The following is a 19,121-nucleotide window of genomic DNA, read 5'->3' on the forward strand; positions in this document are numbered from 1 at the left end:
ATTATTGGTGAAATATTCATTTCCTTGAATATTTGTCCTATAATATTCCATATTCTTCTGGCTAGTAGGATCTCATTTGATAGTTCTACTATACATCTTATGGGATTTCTTTTGTATGTAAGTTCCTTTTGTTATCTTTTTTTATTGACTCACCATGAGATATAGTTACAAAGCTTTCATGATTGAGTTTTTCATACAATGATCAAACACCCATTCCTCCACCAGTGCACTTTCTCCACCACCAATGCCTTTTTTTTATATTTGATCTTTCTGCATTCAGTATTCTGTCTTTTTCTTTGGATTTTGTCATTTTCAATATGATGTGTCTTGGAGTTTTCCAAATAGGATCTATTTTCACTGGGACCTTTTGTTGCCTCTTGGAACTCAGTACTTGTAATCCTCAACTCTGGGCAATTCTTACTGATGATTTATTTGACTGTTATTTCTTCATCACATTTGCCTTCCTGTTGCTCAGGTATGCAGTGATTTTTATATTGTTTCTCTTGAACTCATCCCATAGTTCTTTGGAATGAATGCTATTTGTTTCTTTTCAGACTAGTTTCTACCTTCTGCTGTTTCCTACCATTTTTCTCCTCAACTTAGAGCACCTTGATCTTTTGTTCAGTTTCTGTTATCCTGCTGTTCAGAGCTTCTACTGAATTTTTAATATTAAATTTTAACTATTAATATGTTATTCTTCTTTGGGAGATATTCCAAGCATAGCTCTTTCTATTCTTCTTTGGGAGACCTGAATGGCGTTCTCATCTTTTTCTATTCTTCCCAAAGAAGAATAGAAAGAGCTATGCTTGGAATATCACGTTTCACTCAAATGAAAGAACGAATCCGGAGTTCTGACATCCGTCGACGATCAAGGATCAGGGACGCTGTCTCATTTGCCAAGGTGTCGAAAATCAGATGGGCTGGTCACGTAATGAGATTTAAAGACGACCGTTGGACTAGAGCTGTTACTGATTGGATTCCACGGGATGTCAAGAGACCGCGTGGCCGCCCACCTACCAGATGGTCAGACTTCTTTGTCAAGGTCATGAACGATCGGTTTGAGGCCCTCCATGTTCCCGGAGCGAAGAGATGCCATTGGGCTACACTAGCACGCGACAGGGACAAATGGAGACGTTACTGGCGCCCGCTCGAGCAAATCGACGACTAACGGGAAGTTAAGTGATTAAGTGATTAATATGTTATTCATTGCTGTAATTTCTGACTATAGAGTTTTTTCATTTTGTCTTTCATACTTTCTTGTAGTTTGCTGACTACTTATGCTATTGTTTCTTTGAACTCATTGAACAACCTCAGTGTAGTTTCACTAATGACAGTCTGTGGACTTACTGGAGTTATTTGTATTTGTTGATGTTTTTGCTCATTGAGCTGATTGGCTTCTACATGGCTTTCCCATTGGTTTTCTAGTTTTCTTGTTCTGCTAGGGGTAAGTCTTTGTAGTTATCCAGCTGAAGGTTCTGAGGGATTAAGTAGGAGATTTCTCTGGCTTCTGTGAACATCTTCACAGAATGATAGGAAGAATAACTGCTAGCAGTATACAATTCGCTGAGAAGAGATGTCACATGGCTGCATAGCTCAGTAAGGGGAAGTTCTGCCTCCCATTTTGAAATAGGCATAGTGGTATCAGATGGATGGTGGAACAGAAATTATATAGGAAGTCAGGCAGGTACTGTGGTGTAGGCTTTTAATATGGTTTCAGGTTGGGTGCGGAGTTGCTGGGACCCATCTGGCAGGGAGTATCTATCTTGGATTTTGTCATTGGGGTATAATGGTTGTGGAGTTTTCCTAGTTGAGTATATCTTCATTGGGACCCTTTGATCCTCTTGGATATTCATTATTCAACTCTGGAAAAATTTTATTGATTTTTTTGTTTCCTTATTGATTCTTCATAAAATTTGCCTATTTATCAGGAATTCTGATGATTTATTTTTCTTTTCAATTTAATGACTGTGAATTATAAAATTACAAAGATATTTTTGATTTCAGGCATATAGTGTTCTAACACCAATCACTTCACTAGGACCCACTATTCTTTACCAATGTTCCCAGCTTCCCTCCCACCCACTAGCCTGCCTCTGTGTCAGTCACTGTTTCCCTCCCTCAGTATCTTAGTGTTCCCTTCCCTAACTTATTCCACACTCACTCCTGCCTCACTGGCAAGCTTCCTACTGAAGACCAGTTCTCCTGCTCTTTACTCCAGTGATTCTTATATTGTTCTTTTTGAACTTATCCTATATTTCTCTGGTGTGTTCTTGATTTCTTTTCATACACTTTTCACCTTTTGTTATTTTTTAGAGGGTTCCATTTTGGAACTCTTTAATCTTTTGCTCAGTTGTTGTTATGCTGCTGTTTAGAGCATTTATTAAGTTTTCTATATCACCCACCATAGCCTTCATTTCCGCTCAAAGTTTTCTCATTCAGCACTCTTACTTTCTTGTGCTTTGTTGGCTTTTCTGACTACCTGTGCCATTGTTCTTCTGAGCTCGTTAAACATCCTCACAATGTTGTCACCAAAGTAATTGTCTGAGGATTTACTGAGGTGGTTTATGCTGGTTGAGCCTTCTGTTTTTCTGTTTTTGCTCACTGAGCTTGGTGGGTTTCTATGTATGTTTCCATACTAGGCACTGTGCTCTTACTTTGCTCAGTAGTGTGTAATTTGAATGAGCAGTCATGTGGCCTTGTGTGGGATCCCATACTTCAGGTACTATAGAACTGAGCCTCTTGACATGGTTGAGGAGACCAGGCCTAGCCAAAAGGGAGAGAAATATACCTGCTCCCATTCTGAAAAAGTCTCAGAGTTTTCAGTCAAGGTATCAATCTTACCTAAAACACTATGGTGGTGTGCAGAGGTTCAGAAACTCACTTTTCAACAATTTTCATTGGTTTCTTTTCCATGGTCAGTTCTCTAGTATAGTTTCTTGATTTTTTTATTCTTTTTTTTTTAAAAAAAACTTAAATTAATCGTGGTTCTGTGATTTACAATACTATTTATGATGATTTCCCTGGTACACAATTTTGATATCTCTTTTAGTTTTAAGCTTTTATAAAAAGGTCACAGGATCTATAGGATCTATATGATTTATTCATTACAAAAGGTATTACTATCTTGATGATACAAAAATCTATATAGTTCTGTCCTCTTTTGGAATCTCTAGACAAGTGTATCTCAGTATTCAATAAATAGCTCCATTTTTGTATCCCAGAAGCATCTTAGACTTAATCTATATAAAACAAAACTCTTTTCCTCAGACTTATAGGAAGTGCTTGAATATGGTATCACAGTGATTTCTACAAAGTTAAAATTATTTTACATATTATAGTGTTGAGCCATTTAATAGATAACACAGCACTATGGCCCTTATAAGTTTTTATTTTTACTTTATCTTCTAATTTGCCCTCTTTGTTTTGCTTCCTGAACTTTAAATCTCCAAAAGCTATCACATTCTTTTAGTCTTTAGTGCCTTTGCTTTGGCAATTTCCTCTTTGGCCTTCTTTGTTGATTTAAATTCCATTTATTCATCTGATATTATCCTAAAAATTAAGTGTCCCTAGCAGTACTGCTAGGGTAGTACTGAGTTATAGATTATTATGGACAATTTTTGGGCACTTTACTTTGAAGTATTTATATTCAACAATGTTAGAGCATAATAATAGTTGAATTCTTTTCTTCTCATATAAACAAAATGTAATGTTCTTACCTTTGGGTCGGGAAAACCCAAAAAACTGTGCACAGGGCTTCTCCCTGCTTGGTTCTTGGAAGTTGTTTTTGGTGCTGGTTGGGGGATCATACAGTGCCAGGAATCAAACCCAGAGCTCCTGCATACAAAGCATATGCTCCAGCCTATTAAACTATGGCCCATTAGTAGTATTACCTTTGCTGATCAAATATCAAAGGATATTCATATGTTTGCTTCTTTGTAAATTTGTTTTCTTCTTTTATTTCTATGGGATATTCATTAACATCACAGGGCAACATAAAATCTTGTGTCATCGATGTATCCAAGTTCCTTTTCTGTCCAAAGTATCCACAGTAGTGACCATTGAGGGCTTGCCAAACTCTGAGGAAAAAGACAAAAGTAGGGAGGAGACTATAACTGGAATCCAGTAGAAGTTTTTCTACTTACTTAACTCTTTAGGTAATTTATATAGCTCTTTAACTGATCATTATGGGATTCTAAATTTGAATCTAGGACCCATTATAATAACTACATGAAGATCATGTAACAAAAAATACAACTAGTTGTACATACAATTCCAATGTACAATAATTTGGGGGAAATATCAATTTAAATCAGTACATCTGATACCCGTTCACTAATGTTAGAAAACTGGAAACATGTTTTTCAGTATAAGACTATTTTTAAGCTTATCAGAACCTGTTCTAACAATTATTAATATAAAAACTAAGCTATAGAATTGACCATATTTTAACTGTTTACTTTATGCTTAATAAGCATCAGCAGAATTTGTGAAACAAGATACCGACTGCTGCTTTACTATTACTTTCTCTCAATATCCATCAGTAATGCGTACTACTGTTAAAACAGCATATTAATTCTTAAAACTGAATTCTGAAATAGAATGTCAAAAGTAGCTCTTTGTGTATTCAGGTGTTCGCCTTGCTTGTGGCTAACCTTGGTTCAATATCCAACAACGCATATGGTCTCCCAACCTTGCTAGGAGTGATCTCTGAGCACAGAGCCAGAGGTAAATCCTGAGCACCACTGGGTATGACCCCAAACAGATGAAAAAAAGAAGTGACTCTTTATTCATATGCATTATTTTGCCAACAATTCACTTCCAGAGGTGAATTTCTCAAGTGGTTTAAAGCAACAAAGTAATAAAAGGATGTCATTAGCAAAAGTGTGTGCTCTCTCTATTGCTTTAGATTATTTTTGGTTCATAGCCCTCTTGCTTAGCGTCCACTCTTGGTATATTTCTTGAAACTTTCTCCTGGCAGAGCTCAGGAAGCCATGGAGTGCCAAGGATCAAACCTGCATGTATGCAACACATTCTGTGCTCTATATTTTAGATAATGATAAAATATTTTAGATAATGATAAAATAGCATTTTGATCTTTCTTTAATGTATGAGAAACATCATAGGCAAATGATAGAAACCGTCATGTTCCTGTTATAATGATACAACCAGGAGGGGCATAAGTTTAACGAATTAAGAATAGATTTTGAAAATTGTAAGTATTTTCCAAGATTAAAGAAGCTGACTGAGAAAGATCCAGTTAGGACATTTTACCTCTGACAGGGTCCAGAGAACTTAACATGAAAATCTTAAATGTCTTAAATATATAAATTCTCCAGAAGACATTGATGACATTGCCTGATTGGAACCTTCAATAAGTAGACCTTTTCTTTCAACACAAAAGATAAGCAAAATGCTAACTTTAGCACAATTCTAATTTTTTTTTCTGTTTGGGCCATACCTACCTCTGCTCAGGCATTATTCCTAACTCTGGTCAGGCTCAGAGATGTTGGTGCTTGGGTCAGCATACATTGTGCTGAGCATTGAACCGGGTTTGACAACATTCCCAAAGCAAGGATCTTTGCATGTGTACTATCTCTCTGGCTCTTAAAATTAATTAAGCATCACAGATAGAGTCAGGCACTTGCAATTGTGAAGCCCCCAACAACTCCCTAAGTCAGCTGAACCTATGTATAATAGCCATCATTTTCTTAGAAACATGAATTGCCTGGTAATGCCACATCTGCTCAAATTTAGCACCATAGCTTGGCACACTTACAAGTGAGTGCCCTGATCACCCCTAGTCCCTTTTCCCATGGATACATTCACCCAGGTCTTGGACACAGCTGGATTACAGAAAGGCCTCATGGAGAAACATACCTAATGGAAAGATGGAGAAATTCACAATGATCTCTTAAGATAATAGTCTGGGGGAAATTCTCATTTTGATGATTTTTTTTGTTTGTTTTGGGGCTAAACATAGCTGTGCTCAGGATTTACTTCTGATTCTGGGCTCAGAGATCACTTCTCTTGGGCTAGGCAGACCACATGGGAAGCCAATGACTGAATGATGGTTGATCATGTGCAAAGTAAGCCCCTTACTTGCTATACTATCTCTTTGGCCCCCATTGGAAAAATTCTTAATGTTACAGAAGTATGCAAGTTTAAATCAACCCTCTCATTAATGCTCAGTGAAATACAAATATCAGTGGATAAGAACTTCAACAAAAATAAAAAAGTATGAGAGAACCCCAAACATATAATAGAGCTAAAGGATATAGTAACTGAATTACGTATAATAGAGTGATTCAACAGTGAAGGTAAGAAAACAACAAATGAGCCAGTTACATGAAGATTAAATAGAAGAAACCATCTGAGAAGAAAAAGCATCTGAGGAAGAAAAAATAAAAATTAATAAAGAAATCATAAGTGATACATAAAACAGCATGAAGAGAAAACAACACTTTTAATCATAGAGGCTATAGGAGGAAAATAAAAGAGGAAAAAATAGGTAAGACCTTTTCCCAGCTGAATTGTTAGTAACTGAGATTCAGGAGGCTTAGAGAGTCCCACACCAAACAAATTCAGGCAACATGCAAGACAAAATATAATTAAATGGCAAAAATAGAAGAACTCTAAATGCACCCAAAATAGAAGAAAAGTATCAGAAAAGGATAACTTCGTAAAACTACTAGCAGATCTCTCAACAGAAACTCTATGGACCAGAAGAAAGTGGAATTTTGCTTGCTTTCTTTAGGGCTACATTCAGTGGTGCTCAGGGCTCTGCACTCAGGGATCATTCCTGATGTGCTCAGATCAAACCCAGGTCAGCCGTGTGCAAGACAACATCCTACCTGCTGTTCTATTGCTCTGGGCCCTAGAAATACAGTTTTGAATAGAAATGAGCTTAAATCCAGAATATTCTATTAGCTAGATTACCACTGAGATTTGAAAGATGAATTTGAAGATTTGAAGCTTTTCAGTAGCTTAAGTAACTGATTACCACCAACAAGCACTTCAAGCCAAGGAACTGATATAAAAGTAAAAGAAACTCAAATTAGAAATAGCAAGATACGTAAAGAAGTATAAAATGTGAAAGTGGGATGTAAGAGAACAAAAGGGAATGATGCCCTGCCACAGAGGCAGGGTGGGACGGGGGGAGTTGGGGGGTGGGAGGGATAATGGGATCCGTGGTGGTGGAAAATGGGCACTGGTGGAGGGATAGGTACTTGATCATTGTAGAACTGAAACCCAAGCACAAAAATTTGTAAGTCTACAACTGTACCTCATGATGTTTCACTAATAAAAATTTTTAAAAAATATCTGGGAGGCAGTCAGGAGGAGGTCCCCATGGCTCTTTCCTTAGCAGCCTGCATTCGGGGTGGGCCCTGGGCCACTTCCCCAGCCGGGGTGAGGGCCAAACTGGTTGATTGATCAGTTGCCCTTGTTTCCATTCTCCCCAAGTGCCTGCCCCAGTCTCTCTGAGCTTCCCATTACAGTCTCACACTCCTGTCATTCCCGTCTCCTTCTGTCTCTCCCACTCATCTCTCTGCTTTCCATCTCACAGCCTGGGCTCTCTCTCTCTCTCTCTCTCTCTCTCTCTCTCTCTCTCTCTCTCTCTCTCTCCACGTTCTTGCTCCTGTTATCTTCTTCTACATTCTTCTCTCTCTGTCCCCCTTGCTAGCCTCTCCATGGTCCATTTTGCCACCCTGCTCTCTCTCTCATCCCTCCAACCCTCTTATCTCTCCAATTCCTGAGCACTCTGGGCAGATACTGCACCCAGTCAGGTTGCAGAATCAACATAAGAAAGCCCTTCCTGTGGCAGGGCATTTGGATGGGGGGGACGAAGAGGGGGTTTGGGAGGGATGCTGGGATCAGTGGTGGTAGAGAATGGACACTGGTGTAAGGATGGGTTGTTCGATCATTGTATAACTGAAACTCAAGCACAAAAATTTGTAAATCTACAACTGTACCTCATGGTGTTTCACTAATAAAAATCTAAATAAAAAAAAAAAAAAGAAAGAAAGCCCTTCCTGAGGTCTCATCAGGTTAAAAGGAAACACCACCGTATTCCAAAGCCTTTCCTTACTGCCCAAAGGCAAAATACCTCTTACGGTTTTTTTCTCCTTTCCAAAGTCCAATAACTATCAACCTCTTAATACTAGTTATTTTAGTATGGACACAGTAAGAGATAACATTGAGACTTCTAGGGCAGCTCTCCTGGGAACATTTTGCCACGGACTCAGACTACAGAGATCAGGCCAGATTAATCATTCCTAATCCCAGCAGGGTCCGAATATAGTTATTATTTTTTGTATCAAGACTGCATTTGTCCATGATCAAGCTCTTATAGTTAAGCATTATGGCACTTGGGCCAGGTACATCTTGGTGCCAGGGTAGCACATAGTTTACCGTTTGCCCTGGTTCCATCCAGTCCCTCGTCAGGATCCTGCCTTTGGGGGAAGTAAGGGCAGCTGAGGCTTAAGTTGAGAGAACAAATGCCCAGGAGGAAAATATCACTGAGACAATTACCTACAAAAGCATAGCATTTACTGTCTTGTGTCCATACAAAAAGGACACTGCTCTGAATAAACTATGCAAAGGACTTAAGGAGAAGAGAAAAACAATATTTACAAGTCAACAGAGCACAAAGAAAGAAGTTACAAATATACACAGAGGAACGGGAGCACTGTGATGGGAGCAACCCAATAAAGCTAAACTACCTGAGGCTATGCAGGAAGGACAAAACAGTGTTATCCTACAGTGGGAGGTTTTAGATCGGTCTCAATATTTGCTTGCTTTTATTTGAAAATAATCTATAAGCATAGGGCTTTAGACACAAACTTCTTTGTGACATCAACATTGAAATACTTAGGAAAAATAACTGGAAAACAAAAAGTGATCACTATGCAAAAGAAGATGTCAAAGTAGAAAGGAGAGAACAAGGAATGTTTAAAACCAACAGGGAAATAGCATAACACCTAGAACAGATATATTTATACCTATAATTTTACTAAATCCGCAGCCTAATATCACCTAATAAAATACATTTATATCTATAATTTCACTTTATCAATGGCCTGATATCCCCAATAAAATGGCAATGGAGTGAAGGGATCGATCATAAAATAAAAGCTAAACTTTTGCTGTTCACAGGAATACACCTGGACTTCAACATCATGGTTTGAGAGAGCCTAGCAGGTAGGTTGCTTGCCTTGCATACACCCAACCCAGGTTTGATCCCAGCAGTCCATATGGCACTGCTGGGCACCTCCAGGAGTAATTTCTGAGTATAAAACCAGTAATGACCCTTGAGCATTGCCAGGTGTGGCCCCAAAACAAAAATTAAAATATGAAGATTAGCATCGTAAAAAGTAAAACATTGGAAAACAAGCATATTTAATAATATTGCCTGACAGGCAGGGTTAGGCATTTTATATCAGATAAAATAGACTTTATGCTAGAAAAGATAACTAAAGACAAGAATGAGCATTATAAAGTTCATTAAAAATAAATTAATCAAGAGGATATAATATTACTTAACATTCAGGCATCAAAGAACCATCAAAATAAATACAGCAAATAACATAACTGAAGCAAGACATCATAAGTAACACAATAGTATTAAAGAGCTGAACACATCACTTTTTCCAATGGACAGAAAAATCAGAGAGAAAAATCATTGAGGAAACAATTTAAATGAGAGATTAGATAAGGTGAGATTCGCAGATATTTACAAGGTGCTACACTCAGAAAAATATGAATACACATTTTTCTCCACTGTACAAGAAATGTTCCAGGGTAGATCACATATTTACACACAGAAAAATTTCAATAAAATAACAATTTTAAATTGTATAAACTATCTTTTCAAATCATAATGCTATAAAATTAGATATCAGCTGTATAAAGATGGAAAAGAAGCAAATATTTGAAGACTAAACAATGTAATGTTAATTATTTGATTATCAAGGAAATCAAAGAGGAAATGAAAATTCTGAACTTCTGCTGGACATAGTATAGGTAGCATGTGAGAACTCCCTGTCTTGCTCTTCTGTCTTCATTGACCTTAGCACCTGTGGATCAGTACACTACAATATCACTGGGCCTTAGACTTGAACCATGTACTTAGTTGTCTGAATATCATCCAGGAGTAACCCCTAGTATTCCCTAAGCTCTACTGTGTGATAAAAATGTGAATGAAATGTGAATAAAAACACAAGTTATCAGAACATAGGTGACACAGCATAAGTGGTACTAAGAGGGAAGGTTATAGCAATACAATTTACATTAGGAAATAAAATTTTCAAATAAATAATTCATTTTCACATGTAAAGGAAGAAGGGAAAGATGAAAAAAATGAAATCCACAATCAGAGAAAGAAAAGAAATGATAAAATTTAAAATAGAAATATGTGAAATAGACTTTAAAAGACAGCTAAAGTCAATGAAATCAAGAAATGGTTCTTAAAAATCATGTACCCAAGCACAAAAATTTATAAGTCTATAACTGTACCTCATGGTGTTTCACTAATAAAAAAAATAATAAAAAAATAAAAAAAAATAAAGTTCATTTAATAAAAAAATCATGTACAAAATTGACAAACCTTTAAGTAAACTTACTAACACAAAAAAGAGATTAATTCTTCCTATATATCACAGCCACTGCCATGTAAACTCATCCATCAGCCCAGCTTTACAGATTCACAACCAAATCTCCAAAGAGATCCAAGGCAAGCTGACAAAATTCATGGGTATATTGGTCTGGTTGAAAACTCTGGGGCACATTTGGGAAGAGAGAAGTCTGAGTCCCCACCATGCTGAAGCCTAGTCAATCATAACTACACCTCATAGCTGCTGCCATGTCAACAGCCCAATTCCACTGCTTCACAACCAATCTCTGCAGAGATGTCAAATCGATAAAAATTTCAAGTAAACAGATTTTCAGGCTGGGGGCAAGCAACTGTCCCCACCCCTTGTACTTCTGAAAGCCCCAATAGCCACACCCACATCCCACAGGAGCAATGTAAACTCAGTCATCGGTCCAATTCTACAGATCCTGGCTTTCCTAAAGTTTGCGGTTTTGTAGATGGCCATGTGACACCTCCAAATTCCAAAATACTGACCTCCCAGTAGGAGCACTAGATTAGATGGGAAAGTAACATGAAAGTTCAATAAACAAAGGCAATAACACAGAAGGCTCAACTAGCAATGAACAGCTCAATGAATAATGACCCCATGTGAGATTTAACAATTATTACAAATTTTCGTTTACTAAAGTATTTTTTCTTTTCTTTTTCTTTTTTGGGTCACACCTGGCGATGTACAGGGGTTACTCCTGGCTCTGCACTCAGGAGTTACTCCTGGCGGTGCTCAGGGGACCATATGGGATGCTGGGAATCGAACCTGTGTTGGCCGCGTGCAAGGCAAACGCCCTACCCGCTGTGCTATCTCTCCAGCCCCACTAAAGTATTTTTTTTAATAATTCCATTAGCCATTCAATTGTAACAAACTATAAAATTAATTATTTTGTGGCTGCTTAAGGAGACAGATTTGGGGGATTTTTAGGAAACTGGGGATAATGGTGGAAGGAAGGTCAAAAGCTTGGTGGGATTGGTATTGGAACATTGAGCGTCTCTAACAACTGTATTATGAACAATTTTGTGAACTACAAAGTTTAATAAAGTAATAGAGATTATTAATAATAGGATCATAAAAGAAAGGGGAAATGTTATAATACTACTATAGAAATATAAAGGACCTAGTGATTACCACACTTTATTCTATATTGAAAATCTTGGAGAAATGGGCAAATTCTTAAAATCTCACAGCCTCCCAAGATTTTATCAAGATCAAATTAAACAAGGAACAAATAGGAAACCTGAACATATTATAAGCAATTACAGGAGTTATCAAAAGTCTCTTTCCAAAATCATTGCTCAGGAATACCAGGACCATTTGGTTTTTGTAAATGGTCTATGAATTCTGGTCTGATATCAAGGTCTTTCATCCACTTCAAATTAATTTTTGTGAAACATGGATTCAGCTTTGTTTTTGAAAATCAGTGCTTATCCAATTTCCCTAACACCATTTGTTGAAGAGACTCTTTTTATTCTATTTGATGTACCCAGATTCATTGTTAAAAATTAGTTGACAACAGATCTGAAATTTTTCTGTGGGTATTTAATTCAAACCCATTGGCTAGGGAATTTATCCTTATTCAAGTACTATGCTATTTTTTAATCACTATAGCTTTATAATATATTTTCATGTCAGATTATACAACTCTGCTCAGTTTCTGACTTCTCAGTATGATATGGCTATTTATAGTGTTTTATGATTTAACAATTTAACACTCAGCTCCTGGGAGAGAACAAGGCAGAGTCTCCTACCCTATGCCTGACTGTCTCCACCAGGGCCCAACAGCTGAAGACCACCGAGGCCCAGCCAAGGACATGCTGGGAGCACTCTCCACACACTTGGATGAGCCTCACGCATAAAAGAACTGACAGAGGAACCCAGGTGTGTGGGACCCGGGGCTGAGATCTCCAAGCCTGCACAGTTTGGGACTGGACCTGCCAGTAACTAGACAGTTACACCCACCAACTGCCGTGTAACTCCAACAACGGCCAGGATCCAGAGATCATCACACTCAGCTCCTGGGAGAGAACAAGGCAGAGTCTCCTACCCTATGCCTGACTGTCTCCACCAGGGCCCAACAGCTGAAGATCACCGAGGCCCAGCCAAGGACATGCTGGGAGCACTCTCCACACACTTGGATGAGCCTCACGCATAAAAGAACTGACAGAGGAACCCAGGTGTGTGGGACCCGGGGCTGAGATCTCCAAGCCTGCACAGTTTGGGACTGGACCTGCCAGTAACTAGACAGTTACACCCACAAACTGCCGTGTAACTCCAACAACGGCCAGGATCCAGAGATTATCACACTCAGCTCCTGCGGCCGCGCGACATCTTATCATCTCATTCCTAATTTGGTCAAACTGGCAGGCTACCAAATGTAACATGCCCACACGGCAGAGTCTGGCAAACTCCCCGTGGTATACCCAATATGCCAAATACCAGTAACAATGATGGGTCTCATTCTCCTAACCCTGAAAAAGCCTTGAATATGGCACTTTAAAAAAAAATAATAATCTCAGGGCTAGGACGAAGAAGACGTTACTGGCACCTGCTCGAGACAATCGACGAACAACAGGGTGGTCGTGATGGTCGTGATGATTTAACAAAAACTTTGTTATTCACCAATTTAACTCCCTAAAGAATACTCCTGGCACTTTAATAAATCTATATAGTAATTTTAGCATGGCAGTCATTTTGATGGTGTTGATTCTTCCAACCCATGAACATGGATTATTTTTCCATTTCCTTTGCTCTTCTTTTATCTCTTTCTTAGATGACTTATAGTTGTCATAATAAGAATCTCTTGCGTTTTTTTTTCTTTTTGGGTTACACTTGGCGATGCACAGGGGTTACTCCTAGTTCTGCACTCAGGAATTACTCTTGGCAGCGCTCAGGGGCTAGAGCGATAGCACAACAGTAGGGCGTTTGCCTTCCGTGCAGCCAGCCCGGCCGAGCCGGGTTCGATTCCTCCGCCCCTCTCAGAGAGCCCGGCAAGCTACCAAGAGTATCTAGCCCACATAGCAAAGTCTGACAAGCTACCCATGATGTATTCAAGATGTCAAACACAATAACAGCAAGTCTCAAAACAGAGACCTTACTAGGCCTCCTCGAGCAAATCAATGAACAACGGGAGGACAGTGTTTGTTTGTTTGCTGCTCACGAGACCATATGAGATGCTGGGAATTAAACCTGGGTCAGCCGCGTGCAAGGCAAACACCCTACCTGCTGTGCTATTGCTCCATCACCCTCTTGCATTTCCTAGGTACTTGAGGTTTTTAAACAAAAATTTGAGTGGACTCTGATCTCTTTTGCTTCTGGCTCATTATTTGAATGTAGTAATGGGACATTTTTGCAAGTTGACTTTGTAGCTGACTATTTTGCTGGCTATTTTGGTTTATTGTTTCTAGAAGCATCTCAGTGGATGATTTAAGTTTTTTCTATGTATTTTATAATGTCATATGCAAATGGTAATACTTTGACTTATTTTACTATTTGAATCCCATTGGTTTCTTTTTCTTGCCCAATTATTATTTCTAGAATTTGCTAGTTCTTCTTCTTCTTCTTCTTCTTCTTCTTCTTCTTCTTCTTCTTCTTCTTCTTCTTCTTCTTCTTCTTCTTCTTCTTCTTCTTTTCTTTCTTCTTCTTCTTCTTCTTCATATTTGTCTTCTTCTTCTTCTTTCTTTTTCTTCTTCTTCTTTATGCTTCTGCTTCTTTTTCCTCTTCTCCTCCTCTCCTCCTCTTCTTTTCTTCTTCATCTTTGTCTTCCTCTGCTTCGTTCTTCCTCCTCCTCCTCCTCCTTCCTCTTCTTCCTCTTCTTCTTCCTCTTCTTCCTCTTCTTCTTCTTCTTCTTCTTCTTCTTCTTCTTCTTCTTCTTCTTCTTCTTCTCCTTTTTCCTCCTCCCTCTCCTCCTCCTCCTCCTCCTCCTCCTCCTCCTCCTCCTCCTCCTCCTCCTCCTCTTCTCTCTCTCTTGTTCATTTTGGGCATTTCCACCCACATTTTTTAAGGATTTTCTTCATGAGTTAACGTTGGAAATTCATGAATAATCACACTATTCGTGCACACATCATTCCAACACTAGACACATAACCAAAGATCTCTCTTCCTTCCACTAGTGTCCTTCTAACCACATTCCCAAATTTGATGGACAAAAATCTTCAGTTACAATGACTTTGACCATTTTTTTCCCTTGCTATGTTTCTCCTCACGCCTCCCACACACACATATGGAGAGATCTATTATTTTTGTGTGTTTGTGGAGGTGGTCACACTCCAATTCAGAGTCTCATAAGTAACATGACATATCCCTTCATTGCCCCTACATTATGTTTTTATGCTTGCTAATAATATACATTAAATAACTTTTACATCTCTTGATGTTAAGAGGGTAATTCATACCATGATTTAAGGACTTAAAAAATTTTTTTATATCGAGGGGAGAAATGATCAGTGGTTATTGGAGGACATCTAACTTGTTGAAGCATTCAAACCATGGACTCTAGCCCTTGAGTCATCTCACCAACACTTAAGACATTTTAATATACATCAACTTGTTTTAAGAATTGTCAGGACATTTTCTTGCTCTTCATATTTATTTATATATAGTTAGATATGAATATATATGCATTTAGAATTTTGTGTGTATATACTTAACACCATCTGAGCAATTAATAGGAAATAGGCTTGCAAGATCAATCACGTCAATGAAGCAATTAGTTCATTTTCACTTTTCTTACTATTGTTATTTTATTTGACATTTGACTTTATTTTTGGTCCTATGTTTTCTCTGTGTGAACTTTTCTGGTCTTAGGTTCATCTTTATGGACTACTTATCTTCCTTAATAATTTTAAACATGTATTTCCAAAGTGTTTTTTTTTTCTTTTTGGGTCATGCCTGGCGATGCACAGGGGTTACTCCTGGTTCTGCACTAGGGAATTACTCCTGGCGGTGCTCAGGGGACTATATGGGATGCTGGGAGTTGAACCCGGGATGGCTGCGTGCAAGGCAAACGCCTTACCCGCTGTGCTATCGCTCAAGCAACCCCCCTCCCCCCATGCCGCAAAGTGCTTTTTATTGAAAAATTGCCACACTCCAGGACGCTTTCCGGACCCGCGCGGCCGCGCGACACATCATAAGACACTAAATACCCATCTTCTGGAATTGTCGTACAATATTTGATAGGGTTCAAATATGGTAACACCTACAAGGGTGATTAGAGGTCACCCCAAAAGCCTCTATCCCTCTCGGAAAGACTGGCAAGCTACCGAGAGTATTCCGCCCGCACGGAAGAGCCTGGCAAGCTATCCGCTGTGTATTCGATATGCCAAAACCAGTAACTACAACTGGTCTCATTCACCTGACCCTGAAGGCTTCACCGACATGGCAGCACTGAGAAGGATGAGAAAGGAGAGGCCGACAAAATCTCAAGGCCGACCTAGGCTGCCACAACGAAGGAAGACAAAAATGATCGTCTGTACTTTCAATGCACGTACGCTAGCATCAGATGCATCCATCGAGGACCTAATGGTACAAGCGCGAATGATCAAGTACGACATCATTGGTCTGACCGAGACAAGAAGGCACGAATCTCACCATGCCGTTTTCGACACTGGAGAAGAATTGTTCCTCCGAACATGCGATAAAAGAGGTGTTGGAGGCGTCGGTGTCCTTGTCAACACAAACTTGGCCAAGAGCATTGATTCATTCGAATGCCTAACAACCCGAATCGGACGTTTACATTTGAATAGATGTGGCTCACTGCCTGCAGTTTCTATCTTCGTTGTCTACGCACCAACATCTCATTATGATGAAAGAGAAATCAAGAAGTTCTACATGGAGCTAGAGAAGTTCTATAAAGAAGACCACACCTTCTACAAGATCATTGTGGGTGATTTTAATGCCAAGATAGGACCAAGAAGATCAGCTGAAGAACTTCACATCGGGACCCATGGCCTAGAATGGAACGAACCGGGTGAGAGACTGTCTGAGTTCATCATGTCGACCAAGACCATCCATGGTAACTCACAGTTCCAGAAGGCAGAATCTAAACGATGGACATGGGAGTCTCCCGGTGGACGATTCCACAACAAAATAGACCACATCATATTCAATCGACGGTTTTGCCTGACTGATGTCGCTGTTGTCCCAAAATTTCGAACGGGATCGGACCACCGTCTCCTTCGTGCAAAATTCTACTTCACAGAGCGGGGAGAAAGGGCTGCAAAGTTCAAAAAGAGAACTCCCAGAATGACCACCAACTGGGAACTCTTTGGTACTATTGCAGCAACATGGGAAGATGCCATTGTTGACAACATTGACGAGGAATATGATCGACTGGTTCAGCACCTCCATGAATGTGCAAGGAACGCCAAGAGAGAGATAGCCACAAAAAGTCGCCTATCTTCGAAAACTCTTGAGCTAATTCGCCAGCGTGGTTTGGCGCATGCCTCAGGCAACCGCAAGCTAACGTCCGAGCTTGCAAAGCAGTGCAGAGATGCGATCAAGGAAGACCTCAAAGAGAGAAGAGCAGAAGTACTGGTAGATGCGGCAGAAGCCGGGAAAAGTATTCGTAAGGCCTGCCTGTCCTTCGCCAACTATAAGACCAAGATGACTGCCCTCCGACGTCCTGATGGATCCATCACATCCTCCAGAACGGCAATGGAGAAGATTATCCATGACTTCTACTCAAATCTCTTCGATAGCCATGTCCAGTTGCCAACATACCAAATTCCACAGGATGGGTATGTTGTTCCCAACGTTCTCCCCTCCGAAATCCGACACGCCATTTCGTCGGTAAAGAAACAAACAGCACCCGGCCCAGACAAGGTCAGACCTGAACACCTGAAGAACCTGCCGTCAGTACTCATCAATACACTGGCTCGGCTCTTCACTCGCTACCTGTCTGAATGCAAGGTTCCGTCCCAATGGAAAACCAGCAGGACCGTACTACTGTTCAAGAAGGGAGACATCCATGACATTGGCAACTATCGCCCGATCTGCCTATTGTCTGTCATCTACAAGTTGTTCACTCGAGTCATCCTGAATAGGATTGGCAGAACATTAGATGAAGGACAACCATGCGAGCAAGCAGGGTTCCGCAAAGGATTCAGCACCATCGACCATATCCACACGATAACCAAGCTCATTGAGGTTTCTCGGGAGTTCAAGATGCCGCTCTGCTTAACGTTCATTGATTTAAAGAAGGCCTTTGATTCTGTTGAGACGGAAGCGGTCATTGAAGCCCTAGCCAATCAGGGCATTCAAGCCCAATACATCAGGATCCTCCGTGAGCTCTATTGCGGATTCACTACCAGGATCTCACCATTCTACAAAGAAGTGATCGTTGATGTCAAGAGAGGGGTGCGGCAGGGTGATACCATTTCACCGAAACTCTTCAGTGCCACCCTCGAGAACATCATGCGACGACTGGAATGGGAAGGAATGGGAGTGAAGATAGATGGTCAGCAATTACACCACCTCCGCTTTGCTGATGACATTGTTTTAATAACACCAAACATCAGCCAAGCGGCACAAATGCTGGCCGACTTTGACCGTGAGTGTGGAAAGGTAGGACTACAGCTGAATCTTACGAAGACAATGTTTATGAGAAACAGCCTTGTTCCTGACGCCCCATTCGCTCCCAATGGAACGACCATCTCCGAATGCAACAGCTATGTCTACCTAGGTCGAGAGGTCAACATGACAAATGACCTGGCACCCGAGCTGCGCAGGAGAAAGAGAGCGGCTTGGAACGCCTTCAAGAACGTCGAAGAAATAGCTAAGAGGACGAAGAACCTCCGGCTCCGGGCACATCTCTTTGATTCCACTGTTCTTCCTGCATTAACATATGCCTCAGAGACCTGGGCCCTACGCAAACAAGATGAGAACGCTATTCAGGTCTCCCAAAGAAGAATAGAAAGAGCTATGCTTGGAATATCACGTTTCAGTCAAATGAGAGAACGAATCCGGAGTTCTGACATCCGTCGACGATCAAGGATCAGGGACGCTGTCTCATTTGCCAAGGTGTCGAAAATCAGATGGGCTGGTCACGTAATGAGATTTAAAGACGACCGCTGGACTAGAGCTGTTACTGATTGGATTCCACGGGATGTCAAAAGACCGCGTGGCCACCCACCTACCAGATGGTCAGACTTCTTCGTCAAGATCATGAACGATCGGTTTGAGGCCCTTCATGTTCCCGGAGCGAACAGATGCCATTGGGCTACACTAGCACGTGACAGGGACAAATGGAGACGTTACTGGCGCCCGCTCGAGCAAATAGACGACTAACGGGAAGTTAAGTGATTAAGTGATTAAGTGATACTATCTACAAGGATAAACTTGGATGGCATAACACTATGTAATAACACTACCAAATATCTTTTTCGCTGTGTTTTCCTTTTAATTTTCTGTTTTTAGGGGAGGCATACCTAGTTGTTCTCAGGGCTCACCTCTGGCTTTGTGCTCAGGGAACCATATATGGTGCCA

The 19,121-nt window shown here is 40.1% G+C and overlaps 1 protein-coding gene across 1 annotated transcript in view; it reads right to left on the reverse strand.

Annotated features, from left to right (window-relative positions):
• WDR64 (WD repeat domain 64) overlaps window positions 1–19,121 on the reverse strand; it is a 180,870-nt gene that overhangs the window by 29,759 nt on the left and 131,990 nt on the right. The window contains exon 26 of the mRNA XM_056106911.1: window positions 3,891–4,076. Within this exon, the coding sequence (XP_055962886.1) occupies window positions 3,891–4,076 (186 nt within the window). The remainder of the gene's footprint in view (window positions 1–3,890; window positions 4,077–19,121) is intronic.

The sequence above is a fragment of the Sorex fumeus genome, unplaced genomic scaffold (genome assembly GCF_029834395.1).
Source record: "Sorex fumeus unplaced genomic scaffold, SorFum_2.1 ptg000007l, whole genome shotgun sequence".
NCBI lineage: Eukaryota > Metazoa > Chordata > Mammalia > Eulipotyphla > Soricidae > Sorex > Sorex fumeus.